Genomic DNA, 21,507 nt, shown 5'->3' with positions numbered 1-21,507 from the left:
TTAGGAAAACAAGACTCACCACAACCTCATGGGACATTCTCCATGCTTCTTTTGGTTCAGCCTCATGGCACCCACCCCCATATCTCCAGCTTTTATGTGGGGAAACAAACAGGCTCTAGCTGTGGCTCATCAGCCTCAGGCCAATGCAGGTGAAGGAGCTGCACCTTAACCCTTTCCAGGCTATGACCACCAGTGCCCACCTTTCCCTCTCTTGAAACATAGTGAGATCATGAGAGCAGCACAAACACATTCTCCTGCTTTAGGCTTGGTTAATCTTTCCTTCCTTCCCCATGGTGGCATGCTCTGCTCTAGCCTTCAACTCCATCGCTACCCTAGCCCAGGTGGCCCTCCAGAACAACCCAGTACCGGCAGGACTAGCACCCAAGTTCTGCTTTCTTTGTTAACTTCTGAGGCACTGTGCCCATCTCTGGAGAACCACCCAGTACCAACGTACGGTGCTACTCCCTCTCAGAAGCAAGGCAGCCCAGTAGCAGGCCTGGCTAGCATGGAAAGCAGGGCACCATTTGCAGAGAGAGCCCAGGAGACACAGGTGTAGCTCCCTCACCCTTCCTGACACAGCTGTGCAGAGTTGCACACAGCTGAGGCAGCACAGTCATCAGGGTGCTGGGGCCCTGCTCCACTAACAGAAAACAGGAGTTAACATTCATTATGGTAGAAGGCTTTTATCCTCAAGAGCACAGCTTCAATTCTGCCTACTTTTGCTCCTTCATCTACATAACCAAAAGGAAATATATTAGTACAAATGAAAATTAAAGATGTTTGATTTTGTTGCAGTCCAAGTGCCTTCTCTAAGCAAGGCTCAGATAAACTCCATGGTCAGTTAGGGTTGACTTTGCTTCTGAGGATGCTGAAGTACAAATAAAGCCAAATCTTTTTCCAGCTGAGTTGCTTTGTGCAAACACTGAGTAAGGTAAATACACAAGAAGGGCTTGGATTGCTTTGAACTAACCACAGACAGACAGGCTAAGCATCTGTGAAGGAATTTAATGCTAATCAAGGGGTAAAAGGGGCTTCCTCTGTCATGCCACAAGCAGTACAGATCTTTCCTCCTGTTTCTCACAGCATAAGCCTAATGTTTACAAAACCAGAAGTCGGGACTTAACACAATGTTTATTATTTCATTCCTAAGTGGAAACAAATCAGAGTGTCTGATTATGGTTTCTGGACACCACATACTACTTCCTACTCTTGCTGACAGAAGCCAGTATTTACTTGCTCTTAAAAGCAGCAGACAAATGTTTGCCTCTCAAATGGCTTTTGAAGTAACTGCCTCGTGCTGCTGGAAGCAATGAGCATTTTACCATTAGCTTGAGCAGCATGAGAAGGGCCCATGGAAGCATGGTGTCTGGACTAACTCTTGTGTTCAGTACCTTATTTTGGTGGTTGGCACTTTGCACACCTTACTTGAGAGCAAAAGCAGCAGCTTTCTTTTAGTTCCTACCCTCTAGGATGACATCTGCCAGTTGGTATAAAGAGTGGCTGAAGTTTCTCTTTGCAATTTTGAATTTTAGGCAACTGAAGACTTGGTTCAGCATCCCATAAACAGCATTTTCCTTCTCAGCTTGTAGCCTTCTGAAGCACATGCACTGCTGAAAAACAAATCAGTAAATGCCACATGTTGAATCACATTGCAAGGAGCTTCAACAATGACAGCAAAATTAATTGTAACAAAATAAGACTCCTTGTTGTTTATTAGATATTGTATGAGTAAAATGTACAGTATAAAAATTAATATCAAAACTGTTCACAACTGGTTTTGACAGCACATTTTCCTTTGGATTAGCTACACAAGCAGCCTTCTAACAAATTATGCTGAGATCCATTTTTATATTTTCTAATTTTAAGCGTATCACTACAATATCTACAGTTTGATCTACAAAATTAAAACAACTAAAATTCTGCAGCATCTTGGTGACATTAGTCAAAAATGAGCAGGTCAGTAACATTAGCTTAGAGGAAAAAGAAAAGAGTAGTTTGTTACAACAAAATGTTAATTGTTCAAATTCATTAACAGAATTGCTTTTGAAATTCCATGTCTTATAGTGGTACATTTTCAATATCAAACACTTGACATATATTGATGACAAAGTATTTCTACTTACATTTTTCTTTTAGACAAATCAATAATCCTGTTTTTTAATTCCCTAATGAATTTTCACATCTCTAATATTGGTGTAAAACAGTTTGTTCTGCTAAAGGAATAGTTCAAATGTTTTGTAAGATGCCCATTTTCATTTAAAGTATTAGCCATATAAATGAATGTAAAATGGTTTTTATTTGTTCAATCTCTGTATTTTCAGTTTAGGTTCTATTGTTTAGAAAAAAGAAAACATTACTCCTAATGACTAACCTAGAACAGTCTGTCTGTGCTATACATTACATATTGGCTATTCTACTTTTTACTATGACATAAAACACACTAAAAAATTGAAATTATTGCCGGGGAATATTACATACTGTTATTAAAAGTGAGAATTTTCCCCTGATTAAAAATAATATTTGTATCTTCATTTCCCCTGCATAATCTATTTTGCATTAGGAAGATGATTTGAACTGAAAAGTTCTTCTCATATTGTCCAAACATTTTCTCTTAGTAGACACCGAATCTATTTGCACCATTGCAATGCATTCAGAATAATAGACTGCTGCTAGATACACCCACGTATCAACAATTTAAAACAGGAATGGGTGCCTCAGAGCACTCAGTCAGCCTCAGAGAACAAAATAGGTGGCGTTCTTTCCCTTGAGGTGTTTCAAATATAAATCACCTTTTAAGTTGGCACATATCACAAGAACTCTTAAAATAATGCCTGTGAAGTGAAGACAAATCCCAACACAAATGATGCAAACCCCGTTCCTTAGAAATAGAGAAAAGTCCAAAAATGTGTTTGTCCCTTTATCTTTTAACATTAAGCTGGTAATTATTGTTTTTACAAACATTCAGATTATCCTATGCTAGTAGCAGCTGGACTGTTTACTTTCCTTGTATTTTTTTTGTTCTTAAGACCACTGGCAAGAACAGTCTGTAGGCTCTTGAATTGAATAGCTGACCCAGGTTGAATTACTAGTGCAATACAATTGCACTGTTCGTCTTTGCAGTCCAAGCTCCCTGCAGCATTTGCAGAATCTCGCGTATGTGTTGATGTTGTAGTTATATATACTTGCAGATGGGCACTTTCCATCACATGAAACAATATTCACCTGATAGAAAATATAAAGATATCAGCAAATTTAAGCAATTAGGAAATAATGTTAGGAGTTTCTAAAAAAAAATAATAATGAAAGAAAAAATTAAAGACAGTCTAAAGAAATTGGCACCCAAAACCAAGTGCAAAGTAATGAAAAAGTAGGTATTTATTTTATCCTCTTATGGAATTCCACTGCAATTGAGTAATAAATAAACACTAAAACATGTTGCCTAGATACGTTTCAACTTTTATCTCATTGAGCTTAATGGTGACTTTCCTGTTGATTTCAGGAACAGCACAGTTTGGCTATTAATACACACAAAGAAACAACTTCATTTTCGAGTTTAAAAGTATTCATAGCAACCATGGCTTGAACATGGCACTGAATGTTCTCAGCAACTTCTTACAATGTTATTTTCAGCAATATACTCATTTGGTGTTAATATGCTGGCAACAGTAAGGAGGAATATAGGGAAAAATCCAATAACCATTACTATGTTAGAACAGAAGGACACCCTATGACAGAAACAGACACCAAAACTCATAATTTTTTCAAGTTCAGTAATCAGGTTTTGCATTGCTCTTTGATGCATTTCTTAACACTGAGACTAAATTTTCCGGCTGTGCAACAGTTCAGTCTACAAAATGTACTCAGTGTCAGTTTGGGGGTTACAGCTGTTACACTATACTCTTCTATGACAGCTTTTTCAGGTGCTCTTACACATCTCACACAAGACATCTGCACTCTTGTTACTGCTCACATTGCCTTACTGCCCAGCAAGAGGTTGGTGTCTTCCAACCATAAATCATTCAGCAGACATATAGATAGTGCCTCATTCTTCCTATATATATCACAATATGCTCATGCTGCTGTCTAAACTGAACTTCAGGACCCTTTCTTTGTTGGCATTTAAGATGGCATTGAAACACTTTCCCAGTACAGATGGAAAATTAAACACATCTGCAGTAGTTTCAACTGCAGTATATCACTGGCAAGTGTCTGTTACATCAATGTTAATTCACAACTACTAATTGCACTGTAGGGTAAAATGAGAGCTAGGATTTGCACCAAATTAACTTGAGCCTAAAAATGTTCAAAAGTGTGGGAGACATCCTCATTTTTCTTCTTAATTGAGAAACTGATTGCTGATAACTTAAAGAAACACAAACTTCCATATCTGTGAAACAGAGATGTGAACAGTTGCACCATGAGATTTTTGATTTCTTTCACCCTCTTATTATTATCATATTAAAAGAAAATTTCATAGTTATTTACTTACCGGTGTGTTACTCCTGCAGTCATTCTTGCGAATGGTCATCCTAACAGTCACCTTTTTACAGAATTTCCCATCTTCCTTACCTGCAAAAATGGGCATTAATTGAAAAAATATGAGCTGCTTAACTCCTTAACATTTCAGAGATAAGAACATTACTAAATGTGTTACAGTGTCAAGAGGCAAAGAATGTTCCCAATGCATCTCTACAAAAGTCCTTGTGACATTAGCTGTTCTTTCCATCGAAGTCACTGCTTTTAAAACTTTCTAGTTCACTCTTTAAAATTCATCAACTTGTGTCTCCCGTATCTTGTATCTCTGAAAGTTTTATTCTTAGTTCAGAAGCCTTTTACAGAGCAAGTCTATGCTGTATTTCACAAAATTTTGTAAAACTGATCAATTCCTCCTGTGAGATGGCTTGTGAAAGATACATAAGATGCATTTTCTGTTAAATAAATCAAACCTTAATAGTAACAACCAAATTCCAGCAATATAGATAAGTTTTAAAATGAACACAACACCAGGATCTGAAAATAACCAGGGCTCAGCAGAGGGAGTGGGAAGGGAGGGATTCTGTATATGTTTATTAAATAAGAAAAAGAACATAGGTGAATAAATTAAATATTTTATTTGCATTTGCATTCTGTTCACATTTTATCTCACAAAAGTGTTTACAAAGTATGTGATGAAATAAAAAAAAAGATATAAATAAAGAAATGAAATAAACACAGTTAAACTTGATTTAAGGAGAGAATTCTGGGCATTTTGAAGAAAAGCAAGACAAGTTCAGTCTAAAATTGAGTTGTCTGAAATCAGAAAGTGCAGTATTTTCTCAAGATGATCCTCTTCATGTTGAAGAAATCACATCACATTGAAGGTCTGCAAGAAAAACAATTAGTTCATTCCACTATAAAAGCTTCCACAGTTTAGCAGATTTTACACAGCATGATGCACTCACACATCTCTTTACTTAGAAAACTGCATTTTCTTTTAGCCAAGCAAAAAAAAGGTGTTACCTCCATAAAAGCAAGGGCAATTAAAGACTCACTGGTTTTACCAGTACCTAATACTTCAGTGTGACAGAGTTTTATTTAATCTTAGTGCCCAGTGTCCAGTTTTCTGCTCTAATTGCTGTCAAATCAGTTTAAACTGCTTCCAATAGAGAAACATTTTTGTGAATTTAGGGGGGCAGGGAAGGGGATTTCCCCCCCACTTTAAAAACAAAAAAAGGACTGAAGGAAAGAACAGAAATGAACTTTCCTGGAAGGAAATTAATATCTACAATCAGAAACAGCTGCTAGTGCTCAACTATTGAGTTATATTTGCTGCTTAGGTTAAAAAAAAAAATAAATTGAGAAAAGAAGAATAAAATACTTTTGAATATAAAAAACACTCACCATTGTTTTATGTTTCTCAGTCTTTTTCATGCACTTTCTTCTCTTACATTACACATGGTGTATAGGATGGGGAATTCAGTGCAGCTGTGGCTATGGCTTCATCTGGGCTACAGCAAAACTGCATCACATTTCACAAAGAAATATATATATAAAGTATTTCCATGTATGCATGCTAATGTCCAGTGGCTTTTAATGAGCTCTAACTGTGGTATACTTTTCTCTGAAGAGCCTTTCAAAACATGTGAAAATTTTCTTATATGGGTCATGTTAATGAATTTCTTTTCCATGTTCTTTATGGTCAAAACTCCTTCCTTGTTTTTGAGTTGATTCAACAGCTTTCTCATTTAAAGTGACGTCAACATAAAGGAGTAATATAGACTTCAATGTAGTATTCCTAGAGTGAGGAGCGTAGTTTAACAAAATACATGTCACTCAGCAGTGTGCAAAATTACAGTCAACATCATTTCTCTTACAGAAACACAAAGAGATGTTTTCACAACACAAGTGCCAAGCTAACTGCATTCATACTGGGTTACAACTCCAGAAGTTATCATCCTCTATTAAAGATAACAAATAAAATCTCCAGTTTTCACGGAGTAAGCACAGACTTGCTATTTCCAGTAAACTGTCCTTACTACAGCAGGGAAAGAAATGAGCTACTTCTACTGAATATGCCACTGTAGGCAAAGCTATTTGAAACAGTATGTGCACATCAGTTATTTATTAAGCTAACTTTAACAAGCAAAGCCGTTAGTGTCTACATTCTACAGCACTGTACACAGAACAGAATTGGGGTACGTTTTTCAAACACAATAATTTACACATGCAGCAAAGCTAAGGACTACGCGAGTGCTTACTACCAACAGTATATTGTTGGCTAACAACAATGCACTGCCCATGCAGTGCAAAATGAAAAACAAAACAAAACCACAATGTGAGCCATTCTGAACCATAAGCAGCTCTACTATACTGAAGCTTTTGGTATAACCGGATAACATAAGGCCTGATGTTCCTATCAGGGAGTACATTGTTGGGAATCAACAATGATGCTGTTTGGGTTGATTCTACTAATTTCAGGAAAATGTACCTTTATTACAGCTAGCATAGGCTGTAGGAGTGACTGGGCTAACAGGGAATGGGAGGAACACTGACACGGAAGAACCTGGTAAGAATATTAGACGTTGAACAGCTTATATGTTATAACGGATTCCTTATCAATATGAAACACTTTGAAGCTATTAGATTTCAACATATTTGAGAAAAGAATTCAACATTAAGAGATCTGTGTTTTACTTGCATTGTATGATGTCAGAACCAGGAACAATTCAAACATAGGATGCTGTATTACATCTTGGATCTGTTACTTTTATTTGTTTAACTAGTTCAAGCCCAGATGTCTTCAAAAAAAATTGTTTCTGATCTATGTCAGTATAACTAAGACTATCTACTATCCCAGATTTAAGTTGTTCTTTGGGGCTGCAAGAAAGAAATAGTGTATTTTCTTCTCTGAGCCATATTGGTAAAAACTCTTTGAATTTTCGTGGAACTCTTCAGGCTTACACAGAGAACTTCATTTCTTAAAATGAAAGCAAACATCACAACAGTTTCTAATCATAAAGTATTTCAAAATAAAATGACATGCCTGACCACCCTTCTCATAAAATGTCTCACACAGTAACAACTCACTGATAGCTCTCATGCCAGATTTGTTCTGAGTCGGACTTAACTACATGATTCACTGGCCATGCTATCTATAAACAGCTGTGAAATCAACGACATGGACATACTTGTAAATGCAAATCTACAAAAGTCAATGGCTATTTTTTAAGTGGTTAATTTATTGTGATGCACACCCTACATTAAAAACTTTATTTTGTCTTAAATAATTAAGAGCGTGGTCATGATCCCTCCCTAAATATATAAGTAGTATCTTCTGCCTTGCTGAAAATCAAAACCACATTAATAGATTTTTAGCTGCCTTAATAACTGTTTTGTTCAGAACCTGGCTTGTATGGTTAGTAAGGCATTGAACAGTAATGTCAGATGATCTCAAAAACTAATCTCAGAGAGCCAATGGAGAGTCAGCTAAAGAGCTAGGAACAAGTGCTTAAAGCACAGGCCCATTACAATGAAAAATCATGAAGATGTAGTACTATTACATTACAGTGACTGGTAGCAGAAAAAAAGCAGATCAACAGTTTCAAGAAGCTCTGTACCACAGCATATACTGCATAACAAATGAAATGAAAAAGTGTTTCCTGACTCACAAAATATATCCCATTGCAGTAACTGCACATGATGTCATATCTAGTAGTCATGATCCCAACCAGTAGGAAATACCTGCACATTTCTCCAACCAAGATCTCTCCTACAGTTTATCTCCTATCCTTAGCTTTTAGGGTCACTTTTCTACCCACTTATGCAAGAGAATGTTGTACTTTAAAAAAAAATAATATGACACTGTCCAGTAAAAAAAAAAAAAAAAAAAAAAAAAAAAAAAAAAGTCTCCTTTTACATTGCATTTAAGGTTGTCAACTTCAGGTATTACAACTTAAATGCTTCAGGTTAGGTGTTCAGCTCATTCAGTCAGTGAGCCCCACTTTTGTTGGACAGTATGAGATTCTCAGGTTGGAGCTGCAGGTAAAAACTGGAAGAGAATGGAGCTCAGATTTACTCTCTTTCTTCATGATATCATACTTAGCTTATGATTAATAGTTGAGAATTAGCAAATTTAGAACATATTCTGTAGAGAATTATGTTATTTTTTCCAGAACCCCTTTACTAGCTCTCATAGACACCAAAACAGACCTTGGTTCCAGGTAAGAGTGATAAGAGTGTTTTTTTTTCTTTGCAAGTTATTTTAAAAATACATTGCTTGAAACCTTTTGAAATATGTCTATTAACAGAATCCAGGACTATATTACAATTAGTTAATTACTTACAGCATTAACTTACAAACAGCGTAGATCAATTATTATTATTATTTTTAACCAGGTATGAAGATGTGAGTGCAGTTGAAGCATTTTTAAAGGCACATTCTAAAATATAGTAGCATTAGATGAAGTAATTATTATTTTTAAGAGTTTTACATGAGAAGAATAAAGTACTCAAGATAGCAAATTAGCAACTTGGCCAGCCACAGTCTGTGTCACTGGAATAAATCCTTCAGAGCTAAACCCCTTTTTTTTCTGATTTAATTCCACTAGATTCACTAGTATTCACATAAATGAGATTGGGAAGAAAGCAACTTTTGAGATCAGAATCAACCTTCCATGCAGTAAAGAATCAAACTTACTTCTAAAATAACAACAGATCAGACATTCTGGTGAGTCTCAGTGAGAGAAAATTTGTATGTTTCATTAATCACTTACATGTTTTGCAACATCCATCCAGGAATGGTACAACATAGCCTCCAACCTGATCAAGAAAGATGATGGGGGGAAAAAAGTCATTTTTTCAAACGTCTGTTCATATACATCTGCACGTCCTCACTATTAGGAAAATCTTCCTGATAAAGCTCTAGAAATTCACCATTATATCCTTATAACCTTATATGGTTTTGATTCTCTCTGAAGAGCCAAACCATTGTTATCAGTGAGAAAGAGCTATAACCATCTAGTTATTCTAGGACTGCTCCCTGCTTGTGTACCATGTAAACACAGAATGCGAGTGAAATGGAATTGTTCCCTGCATACATTTACTTAGTCTAAAATGATTTCACAGATTAGAACTTTTGCTTCCCCCGCAGATCTAGTCCAAAAAGCCTTATGTCTCAATGTTGAAAACTGTAATGATATTTGGACGATCATTCATTTTCTTCAACGTTCCTTACCACCGTGATGAATCAAATTGCTACACACAAAGTCAATTATAAAAGTTGTTCAACCCAGAAAATCATCCAAGTTCAGACAGCTGCATGAAAAACGAGTTTGATATTACAAACCTCCAAGAGAAGGGAAGATATTTTCTGAGAACATGGCATCTCCAGCTGTGTAACTGGGGAGTCTGGTGGCATGCTGTACATGTATAGTTAAGAGTTTTTCATCTTCAAATATCTGAACAAAACTGCAGGTGCTGCAAGAACTTACAAATGTCTCCCTTCTTGAGGACAGAAAATCCTTTGTCAATGTTAATCTTTTCATGCAATCATGAATCATAGGTGGAATGTAAACAATGCAGTAAGCACTGACCTTTACACATTCAGTTTCATTAAACGGTGGGCAGCCAACTGAAGATGCAACTAGAACCGATCCGATTGCTGTATTTATGCATTCATATCTCATGCAGTTTGAAATCCAAGTAGTACCAGGCTATTAAAAATAGTAAACAGAATCTTTCTTTACTCAACAACCCTGCAAAAACAGTACTACAAATATTCATTATATAATGCCACTGAATCCAGATTTTTCTGAAACAAAAGTAATACAGCAAAATGTGAGTTAGATGCGCATTAAAGTTCTGTTAAAGTCAATTAAATCACATAAACAGGTTCTACAATAGTGAAGCTATTTTCTCCAATGTATCAAAATTCCTTAATCCTTGTAGACAGCTATATGATTGACTCTCCAAAAAATAATGTTGGGTTAATGCAAAACTATTCCTAGTATTTAGCCAAAAGTATCTCTTCTTTGTGCTGTTTATTTGGGAATGCATGTATAGTATTACCTGATTCTTTTTTCTTTACTTCTGAACACTTTGAGGGACATTTATAAACCTACCTTAAAATTGGAAACTGTGCCGTTGTTGAAAGTGTGGAGACATGATATGTTCTTACAGCTACCGCAGCAAGTTGTTAAATCTTTTGGAGGTTGATAGACTTGGTTCTGCAAAAGTAAGCAGATTACATTTAAAATTCTTCGAATTATTCTCTTCCCAGTTCTTATTGACCTAATGGCTGCTATGTCCAGCAATTTGTGCCAGCACAACATAGCTAAAGCTAACTCTGCATGGCGGCAGTATGCTATTAGTCCTTTAGTCCACTACTACTCTATACAGGACCCCACTGAGTACTGGGTCACAGAAGAAGCTCGTTCAAATACATCAGATGGTAACAGAACCTGTCTCTTTCTGTATTCTCAGTGAGAATAAATCTATCCAAATCCTCAAGCCATCTCTCCATCAGACTAGTGCTCAACTCTCCCTAAATACAATTGCAGTTTTAAGAAAATTAAGATCAAATAAGGTCCGCTTGACTTTCTAAAAGGGAGCAATAGTATGGTTATTAATGACTTAATTCTACCCGTTCTGTGCCTCAGCCAGACAGATCCATCTGGTATTTTATCCATTTGTGGTATTTACTACCCATCAAAATGGGTAATTTATGGAGAGAGTAAATCACTTCATGAATTTATGACATTCAGCATATAGAAACAAAGACTTTACAGCATAAACAGATTATCTATATTCTGGGGAAAAAGTGAATGGAGTGAGATTTCAATAAACTTCTAACCAAGATAAGTAGTAAATTGCGGGGGGGAAGGGGGTCTCATAGTTACTCTTTCCATCTTATTCAGATGACTATAATCTACTTAAAAACAAACAAACAAAGTAATTAAGGACACCAGTCACAATATACATGTCTAAACTCCTGAATTTCTTACAGCTTTGCACTTGACAGCACAGGCCACTGAAGAAGTGTTTATTCTGTAATATTTAGTGGAAGGATCGATCACATTTGTACAGTAAGAAATATGGCAAATGCCATCTAGACTGTGTTCCACAATTGTCTGTCCAGGTAGCAGCACACCTCTCTCATTACTCAGGCAGACTTTGTCTCTCACTACAAGAAAAAAAAAAAAGGGAGGGGGGGGGAGAAAAAAAGCAAATTCAGGACAATTATCTTGGTATCAAAACGTTACATAAAAATGCTTCAAAGAATAAAATAGGCATGGAAAAATCTACTCTACCTCTTCAAGAATTATGGGTTAGATTTTCAAATATAAACTGCTAATAATAATAATAATAATAGTCTAATTTTTCACTACAGTTGCCAAATTACTTCAAACATAACTCCTCATGAGCTTAACATCTTATCATCAGCGCCACAAAAATAACAGTGTAGACTTCAACTGGTTTTAATTCTACTTTGTGGTAAGAAGAATTGTGCCTGAGAAGCGTCTATTTTCCCCTACTGATTATGGAGGGAGCAGAGCACAATTAGCTCAGAAATACGTATCCTTGTTGCAGAAATCTATGCAAAGATGATCTCAACCATCAGCCAGCTGAGCGCCTCACAGAATTCGTTTTCTCAGGCACTCCTGGGCATGCTCCAAGATGAGTTCTGCATGGCGCTGAACGCCATCTCCTTATTCACATAAAACACATAAGTATATCTAACCAGCTCCGGAATAACCTCATAGTGGGCTAATGGGGCTTCTCCTAGACATCAAGTACGGATTTCAGTTTCTTGCTGGAGCTCTCCATCCAGCTTATTAATGCAAAGACTTTGCTCAGTGAACACCACCCAACATTTCCCAAATTCTGTCTACTATTTCTGTGCACAGATTTTACTGCAGGAACTAACAGAATCCAAGGACAGGCTATAATCAACCAAGTATTTAGTGAGTGATCCTATTCTCTTGCCCTTTCCTATGCTATTTGTGAATTATGTCAGTTCTTTCCTCCTATGAACCATGTTCAAAGCTCAAACATCCAGTTTATAACTACTTATATTTCTTTACACTTGAAAGTATATTTATTTCAATTAGATTATTTCCAGACTTACCACATTTGTATTTAACACAGTTGCATATATTTTCTGAGCTGTTCTGAAACTGTTCATCTATCTGAAGTTTCTGTCCCTATGGATATAAAAGCAGAGAAAAGAGAAGTGAAATGACAGTTTGCTCATCTGCATCTTTTTACTTTAAACTCCTTTTCTCTGGGATTCATTAAAGTATCTCTTGACACCCAATAATTACTTCGGAATTCACTTTGTTTTTCCACAGTGATATTTAATTTAGTAATAAAAAGCAAATACTATATTTGTTTGTTGTTGTTTTTGTTTGTTTGTTTAGATCTGAAAAATAGGAGCAGTTTTTGGTTTCAGTACAGAAAACATTTAAGACAAAAAAAAAAAAAAAAATAGTGAAGTATCTTGCCTTTATACAGAACTCTCCAAGCAATAGGAGTGTATTTTTGCATGGATTAACTTAATGGATACAAGTAGTATTACGCTTGTACAGCTGTACTTTTTAATAGTTTACATACATGAAAATCAAGACTTTCCTCCCATTTCTAATACTTTGTAATACCTTGTGACTAAGTTTCTTCATCTATAAGATGGAAGTACAACCAGCAACATCCTTTGCAAAGCCTTTTGAAGTTTACTGACTAAAAACTGACAATAAAATCTAAGTGCTATATCCACAGAGTTTCCAATTAGAGGTTTTTTTAATTATTCCCTTTGCAGCATTGTTTTCTGAATAGAATATCTGATATTGACTGAGAACCTAACCCAGTAATGCTAACAAACATTTTAGTAGAGCTGAACAAGTCACAGTAGAATACAACTTAAAAAACACTTGTGAGGCAATGATTTGAGTACATGCTACAGATAAGCATGTACTGACTTGACTATTTGTCACTAAGACAAATAGTATTAACAAAACACTGATGAGCTGTACTGACAACTAAAGAACAAAACTGTGTCTACAAAAGCATGAAAGTAGTTCTATTCCATGAATACTCATGGTGGCATTTGGCAATAAAAAATCCAAAGAAATATCAGTGACATACAGTCATTTTATTCTACAGGATGTTTAAATGTGACTTCTTAAAAAGCTTCTACTAAAACAATTTAGATAAAAGAGAATGACACAGCATTCCATATTTAACTTTTAATAAAATGCTGATTTATTCCATGAGAAACTTATATAAGAATTCTGACGGATAAGATGAATTCCATACCAGTTTGCACTGAGGTTTGGGGATCATTTCACACGCGCATTCTAAAACAAAACACAATTAGAGAAACAAAGGTTTAAAAATCTATATATCATTCCTTCAAAACAGAGCATCAGAGAAAACAGAAGTTCCACATTTGAGTCATTACTGAAGAAGCCTTGCATGTATTTGAAATACATAACATGGTGAGTGCAGAATTATGTCTGCTTTCTAATCCATCATAAAACTAAACTGCAGTTTCTGTGACCACCTTTACCCATTTAGAACAAATTGCAGTGCTTTATCATCTACAGTCTGTCTGAATATATTGATAACAATACGGCTGTTGTAGCCTTTTGCTCCCTTGTGGTGTTGACAATCCTCATAAACAATACAAAGCAATGGAGAATTGTGTCTAGGGCATAATAAACAGTTGCACTGCCACCTTTGTAAACTGGCAAGTTCCTGACCCATGAACACTTCCCCTCCCCCCTTTTATTTAAGCCATGAATAATTTACTAACTGTTAAGAAACTGCCAAGATGAGAAGTTCTACAGTATTCTATCATCCTTGTGAAGAAAGAAGGAAACAAACCAGGCAGATTTAAGCTCTTTACCATGAGATGATTTGCAGTCTCATCTGTTCATGAGTAAGTCACCCTTATAGAACTGGCTTGTATGCACATCACATCATCATTTGCAGATCTATTTAGTAAATGTTTAGACTTGTATTTAAAGGAGCCAAAGCTCTTGTGTTTTTTGTCTAAGGCAACTAAAGTGAAGATAAGTCATTTTACCACATGTCCGAAAGGGGCAGCACTTCTCTGGGCTCCATACCTCCACCAAAGACATGCCTAGCATGCATCTAAATTCAGGACAACGATGTATTTCACAAACTGAAATTAAAAAAAAAGAACATCCAGTAAAAACAAGGTTGTCATATTTTGATGAGTAGTAATATGAGTCAAGAGATACTAAATGGCTTTTTAATGAATACCTTTAAAAAACACCTTACTGTAACAGGCTGATGATTGAAATGTGTTAGCCATATCAGGTCATAGCAGTGTAAAGCACAGCTATCCTAAATGAATATTTAAAACAGCCAAAATAAAATATTTCCAGAATTTGGGTTAGGAAGTTTGTCTCCAATGATACAGATGTTCAGATTATGCTTCAGACACACAAAATTTTAAAAGAGTAAGAGATGATAGCTAGCTCATGCACACAATGAAGCTGTACCTCTAATCCACCTTTTTTCTTGTTTGTTTTTTTGCACTGAACATCCACACAACAAAATTTGCCATGTTCTCTATTACCTAAAATAACAAAATCAAGTCAAACTTACTACACTGGTAGGTAGGGCAACACCTTTCTGTAGTGCTGTCATTCACAATAAGAACTTCTCCTTCTTGACATTTGGGTATTTGCTCAGAGCAAGCCCCACATGCTAGAAACAAAAAAAAAAAACAAACCACAAAAAACCAATTAAATCTAAGCCATAGGAAATCCTATTGCTGCCTAGGAAACACACACATTAAGTTCCTCACAGACACATTAAAAAGAGCAGAGGTACTGTAAAATTGTGCCTTCCATACAGAAGATGCTAAATTTCAGTGCAGTTTGCCTTTTATTTGTCATCTGCTTATTAAAAAAAAATAAAAAAATTATCTATCTATCTATATAAATTGTGAGTCAGATCATAATTAACTGGACTTTCTCTCCATCTCTTTTGTTGTGAAAAGTTTTGCTGGCTTTTCTCTCCAACCAAGCCCTATTTTCAGGAATGCTTCCTCTGATAGAAATACAGTATAGTTGATCCTGAATTAAAGGTAATTAAAGGGCATCGTGTTTTTATCCTCCCACTTAAACACACAGCAAAATCACAGTAAATAAACTCTGTGGAAATACCAGTTCAAAGATTCATTATATATTGAAGAAAATAATAATAAAAAAGAAACAGAAGGATGTTGCATCAATAGACAGAAAAGTCAAAGACAGAACGCTGCAGTTGTGTGTTCAAACTGCTTCCCAAATACTGTAAATGACAGAAGTGTATTTCAAAGTTCTCTTTTAAGGGTCAAACTCTGAACATGGCAATGCTAATCAAGATGAATCAGAAATCTATGTTCAAAAACAGAACCCATTCAGGAGAAACATATGGGATGTATAATTATAATGTTATTATCATAAAGAAAACAACTATTTGATAGCAAATAGAAATGCTAAACTGATACCAAAACTGCAATTTTATTACTGCATTAAGTTAGCATGGCCCAAATTCCAAGAAAACTGAACAAATCTGCATAATACTTTTATATAGGATATTTGCCATCATGTTAAGATAGGCCACAGATAACAGCAGGATACTCTGGAGAGCCAGAGCATATATAACTTCAGTCTTTCTTTAGAGAAAATAGTCAAACAGCCACAGTCACATACTGTGCATGGTCAGTCTCTCAAAGGCTGAGATCAAAGGCAAACCCTTCATTCATGTAGGACACCATCAATCCTCTACTTGTCCTAAAAATACTACTCAGCTACACAAAGCCACTCTATGACTCCTGATGGTTGTTGCCATTACCTATGTCCTATAAACTTAATGCCCATTTCCTAAACCACTTTCAGGCGTTACTATGCTGTGATAGCTCAAGAAAGTATGAGTAATCTTAATTGCTAAGTTTTAGCAGATATCACTGAATGCGTGAAAACACTAAGAGATTCAACCAGCCAGGATTCCATACCACATATGTAGGATATGCAGCACGTATTCTCCACCCGAGCAGCAATAAGCGTTTGATCCTCTTGACAGCTTGGCATGTGCTCCATTGGTTCACATTTTGCTGGATCACATTCTGAAACAAGTACAACAGATTTATTTATTTATGTGAAGTACATCATTCCTGTTTTGTAATGCTACAGCAGTAAGAAATGAGAGAGAACTGAAATGCTACAGTATTTTCTATGACAAAATGATGTACTCATTCTCGCCTGATCCTTGAACACAGGATTCCATTATGTCTGCACCAATGGAGGCATAACCCAACCATGAACTTTTAGATGAAAGAAAATTCTGTAAACTGACATTTTCAAAATGGTTCCTATACTGAGTTCATTTTTGCTTAAACATTGTTTACTGTCTTTTACCCAGTGAACTTTTTTACCTTTTCAAAAGAAACCTACCACAAACATAGTTGGGACAACAGGATTCTTCATTGTAGTAAGTGACCAGTTTTTCCAAGCCATTACACTCTGGGATTAGGGGATCACATAGGCTCTGATTACAAACTATTTCATATAGGGAAAGAAAAAAAAAAAAAAAAAGAAACTACTTAATGCATTTATAAATGGAATAGTGGCAAGCAGTATTTCCACTCTGATACCACAAATGTCTGAGTAACCACGACAAATTAGCAAAAACCCCTCTGACTATGTTCAGAATTGTCCAGTCTCACTCTCCATGAGGTAAAAAACTACAGCTGAGCTGTCTTGGATGTTTTGCCCAGATGGCAAAAACAGCAAAACTCCTTGCAACTTGTCTTGAAGACCTTCTAACCTCAATATGAATAAAAGCTTTTATATCCCTTTTTTACTGCTAAATTTGTATAGCACATACACAATAATCTGATTTTTTTTCCCCCTGGTAATTACTTATATCATTGATTTGTATTTGGATGTTATAAGTGTATCACTAGAGTACAGTTTAGATATAGCTGAAATAAATAAATTCATACCAAATAATCACAGAGCTATTTAATTCCTTTTAACATTTGTCCCCTCCTCCTACCCCTCTGACAAACCTCATCAGATTCCAAGCCAAATGTATGAAGTGTCCAGTTTCCTACACAACCTATGAATTCAGATAATTACCATTCACTTAAAAAACAATATGAGTCACAGGACAACAAACCTCAGGAAAGATTATCTATGTATTTCAGTGAGCATTATCACAATCATTAAAGAATACTTACTACAGATCTTCTGAGGACAGCATGTCTGATCACCAGGAACAAGCAGGACCACTTCTGCAAATCGCTGACAGTCAAAACTGTGGGTATCTGAACAGTTGTACTCCACTGGAATAATAGTCTCAGTGTCAACACACTTTTCCATGCAGCATCCACTCAAAGATGTTTTCCAGACATCACCTACTGCATGAGGTGCTCCTGAACTGTCTGTACAAGCTAGATAATGAGAACAGAAAATTGAAGTAATGCCTTTTTATTTCCAACTTTGATTACCATTTTCTTCCACAGCAGGAAAGAGAGCTTTTAGGACATCACTTATTACACCACAAAAAAATTTGAGAATGAGTTTGTGTGGGAAAGCAAGGTAATCAATACCCTGCTGAGGATCAAGGCCCACACTGGATTTTGCCTCCCTTGCAAAGCTAGGTACTACAGATTCCAATCCAATTCTTTGTTTTTAAAGCTGTGATCTGAAAATAACTTGCTTTTGTATTTCACACATGATAAAGCTATCGATAATTGACAGTGTGTTATGTAATTTTATTTATAATAAATGGCACCTTTAAGATTTGCATTAAGTATTAGTCTATGATATGGTGTCTTCAAGAACTGTAAAGAGGATAAACATAAATTATGACAAAAAGAACACAGGATTCAAGTAATTCAAAACATATAATTAACTGTTGCAAAGCTTTTGATTTCCATTTACTATCATTACTTGGACTCCCTGGCAAAGGACTAGGTGAAAACATTTCAAATAATGAAGTGCATAAGCAAAAACAACCATTCTAAAGAGCATATTTCAGCTGAGCGAAGTAAGCAAAGTGATATGTCACAAGGACGCTTAATGCTTCCTTGTAGAGCTAATATTTACTGACACCCCTGAATCCTCAACTGAGTAACATGTGCAAAACCTACACAACATCAGGCCAGGTGTGATTTTATTAATTGTGAAGAATCAGACTGCCAGCTTGTAGACAATAAAATCACATCAAAACATACCACATTTTTCTTCAGGAATACAGACAGCAGTGTGGGCTCGGTGAAGGATGGTCCCTCCAGCACAGACACAGCCTTCTGTCAACACCAAGCAGGTGTCTGAGTCCAAAGCAGCAACCTCATTATTCTGACAACTCTCTGCAACCTCACAGGCAGCTATACATGCCTGATAGGAGAAGTTTTCAGAGCAGGCAAAGGCTAGAAGGGAAGGAAATCACTCATCTGAAGATGCAGTCTCATGAGAGGGTACTACCTAAAGAAAGACTGTTGTCTCCTTGTCAACTTGTGATGTTTCCTGACTCAGTAGGATCTGACAACCTAGGACACTGACACAGACCTTCTACATGAATTCAAACATAAGAACATTTTGCAAGCACTTCTACTTCATTTTTCTTAGACTTTGTTCTGCCTAAGATTGGTAATACAGAGTTTTTAAACATTCAGAGTACTTTGCCGTGGATGAATAAAACAGTGATTGCTAAATGGCAAAGCCTAGTCTATTACTAAAAAAGGTAAATGTAAAGTCTAGTGCAGCATTGTTTTAGCTGGAATAATAAAAAATGAGATTAATTCATTATTATATTAAGCAAATATCCACAGAAATTACTCTCATGGATGAGATTTGTTATTCTAAAGTCAATCAATAGAATCAAATTTAATATTCATTATAATTTAAATGTAAATTCTTTGGTATCTAATGGGTACACGTCAGAATAACTTTTTGAGAATTATGATACTTCATTAGTTCAAAACAGTGTTTAAATGCTAGTAGCAGACAAGCTACATAAATATGACAAAAGGAAAATGACTACAAATGCCAATGATATCACTCTATGAACAGCCAATACAATCATTATCTTGTATGGATCTGTAAGTCAGCAAGTAACACAATCTAGAATGAGGGTAAATGAGACAACAGTCTCCTATATGAACAATAGTAAAGAGGGTTCCAGTTTATGTATTAAAGTGGACTATCAGTTCTGTTCAGATCCTCTCTGCCAGTATGACCATAATGCCTTACAGGAAATGCTCAGTACAGCCCTGTAATAGAGAAGCTTGGGCTTTTAAAAATCAGTATGAAAAGCACGTCAGTACACAGGGATCATAAAATCCACATGTGACTTCATGGTTCTTCCTTTGTAGGCATGCACCACCAGAGGTCACTGTGGTATAAAAATAAGACAGCATGCATCCCCCTCACAGTGGGTGCAGTACTTAACTGTATATACAGATATATACTGCAAGGACTGGTTTTAAAGAGGTGTTTTCTAGTAAAAACCAAACAAATTGAGGAGGCGAAGAGGTTGGTTTGTTGGTTGTTGGTTTTGCTTTGTTTTAAATCTGATCATTTTTAAGCTTTAGACTCCATAACTACTGGTTTAACTTACAGCTTATTATGACATGTCCACACGAAGCCTGGATGCAGGTATTCACCTGAAATCACTTTTAACAAGGCAGCTCTTAAGAATACTATGCACAATCAATTGGTGATCACAGTTAACCAACAGGTCTTTCAGAGCACTGAAACTGTAGACCTCCCTGGGTTACCAATGAATACAGCTTTTCCTAGGGAATCACTGACAACTGTGGATTCCATTTTGCCTTTGGGAAATGGATTGTGAGGGGATCCTCAAGATCTTCGGGTTTTACTCCCTACTTTCTGGTTAATCACAAAGGTTCCCGATTCCTATAATGCTTTCTCCAGTCAAGACACAGCTTTCTGGAGCAGCATCAAGCAGATTCAAAGTGCCAACTGAAAGTACCGATGAAGTTTCTGTGGCTTCCTCCTTTCCACAATCAATTCTCTTTTGTTTTGGATTCATTAATGAAAAGTGACTAGGAGAAATGAACACTGTATTGCATGGGAGAAAATTCAGTTTCCACGATTAAATACATTACAAGCCAGAGACGGGCCCATGAGCAAGTCTCTTCAGCCTAAGTTTTCCATCTGTGAAATGGATATAATGAGCATGATTCCTTCTACATGCTACTTTGAATTATATGATAAAAGCTGCTGACTTTATAATCTCAATAATGACTTCTAAAGTAGCTGAGAATTCAGAGAGCACAGATATTTTCAATTTACATTAACTCTTATTGCTAGGTGGGTTTGTCTCAGCAAACACTGGAGGTTCATATACATGCAGAATACTTACGGCAGTAATCGCTGCTCCTCCATTCTATACAGATATTAAATTTGTTGCACATTGCCACATAGGCAGCTAGTGAGACGCATGGGTTTTGAATGTACTCAGTATCCTGAACCCAGATATCACAAAATATCTCAGGTGGAACCTAAAAAGGAAAAAAATTAAAAACATCTTCATAGAGACCACGGTACGTAGCAAAAAAGATTGAATTTTGTTGTTTTTATCTGATATTTTTTCCAAGTACAGAGTTCTTGGCTGACAGTAAGAAAACAGATCACTAGCCCTTATTGGTCTACAAAGAGAGTCTACTGGTATTTAAAAGTAAGGGTTCCTAAACTTGAGAACACAAAAAAAGGGAGCATCCCTATATTCATCCTTATATTCTTCTGTTTCATGTATAATTGCCAAAGCAACAGCTTATACAATTTTCCCAACAGAAGACACAATTACTCACTGCACTCTGTTCTTCCTTCCTCTATGCTTTTGTCTGTTTTTGGCCTCCTGTCCATCAAACTCAAATATATACAAATATATATAAAAGTTGAAATGATAAATGTACTTGTATGAGCATAAATAAATATCCTGCTTTTACACTTTGTTTTTTGCTTTAAGTTTGCAATAAAGAGTCTG

At 36.0% G+C, this 21,507-nt stretch overlaps 1 protein-coding gene across 6 annotated transcripts in view; it reads right to left on the bottom strand.

Annotated features, from left to right (window-relative positions):
- Positions 1–1,679: 1,679 nt before the first annotated feature.
- The window catches only part of OTOG (otogelin), an 85,901-nt gene continuing 66,073 nt past the window's right edge, over positions 1,680–21,507 (bottom strand). For 4 of the 6 annotated variants that reach the window (XM_032445043.2, XM_015864149.3, XM_085550202.1 and 1 more), the window contains 15 exons: positions 20,884–21,022; positions 18,731–18,925; positions 17,732–17,944; positions 16,944–17,048; positions 16,505–16,615; positions 15,109–15,210; positions 14,561–14,659; positions 13,789–13,829; positions 12,605–12,680; positions 11,481–11,659; positions 10,599–10,703; positions 10,071–10,190; positions 9,252–9,297; positions 4,490–4,569; positions 1,680–3,222 (listed from right to left, as the gene is read on the bottom strand). In XM_032445043.2, the coding sequence (XP_032300934.1) occupies positions 3,022–3,222; positions 4,490–4,569; positions 9,252–9,297; positions 10,071–10,190; positions 10,599–10,703; positions 11,481–11,659; positions 12,605–12,680; positions 13,789–13,829; positions 14,561–14,659; positions 15,109–15,210; positions 16,505–16,615; positions 16,944–17,048; positions 17,732–17,944; positions 18,731–18,925; positions 20,884–21,022 (1,812 nt within the window). In that variant the 3' untranslated portion in view covers positions 1,680–3,021. Of the gene's footprint in view, positions 3,223–4,489; positions 4,570–9,251; positions 9,298–10,070; positions 10,191–10,598; positions 10,704–11,480; positions 11,660–12,604; positions 12,681–13,788; positions 13,830–14,560; positions 14,660–15,108; positions 15,211–16,504; positions 16,616–16,943; positions 17,049–17,731; positions 17,945–18,730; positions 18,926–20,883; positions 21,023–21,507 lie in introns of those variants that run through there. The other 2 variants (XR_014947077.1, XR_014947078.1) reach the window with 2 other exon arrangements.

This window comes from Coturnix japonica, chromosome 5 (genome assembly GCF_054131305.1).
Source record: "Coturnix japonica strain WE chromosome 5, WE-NBRP24, whole genome shotgun sequence".
Lineage (NCBI taxonomy): Eukaryota > Metazoa > Chordata > Aves > Galliformes > Phasianidae > Coturnix > Coturnix japonica.
The sequence above is the reverse complement of the archived record's forward strand: the minus strand, read 5'-3'. Positions and strand labels throughout refer to the sequence as shown.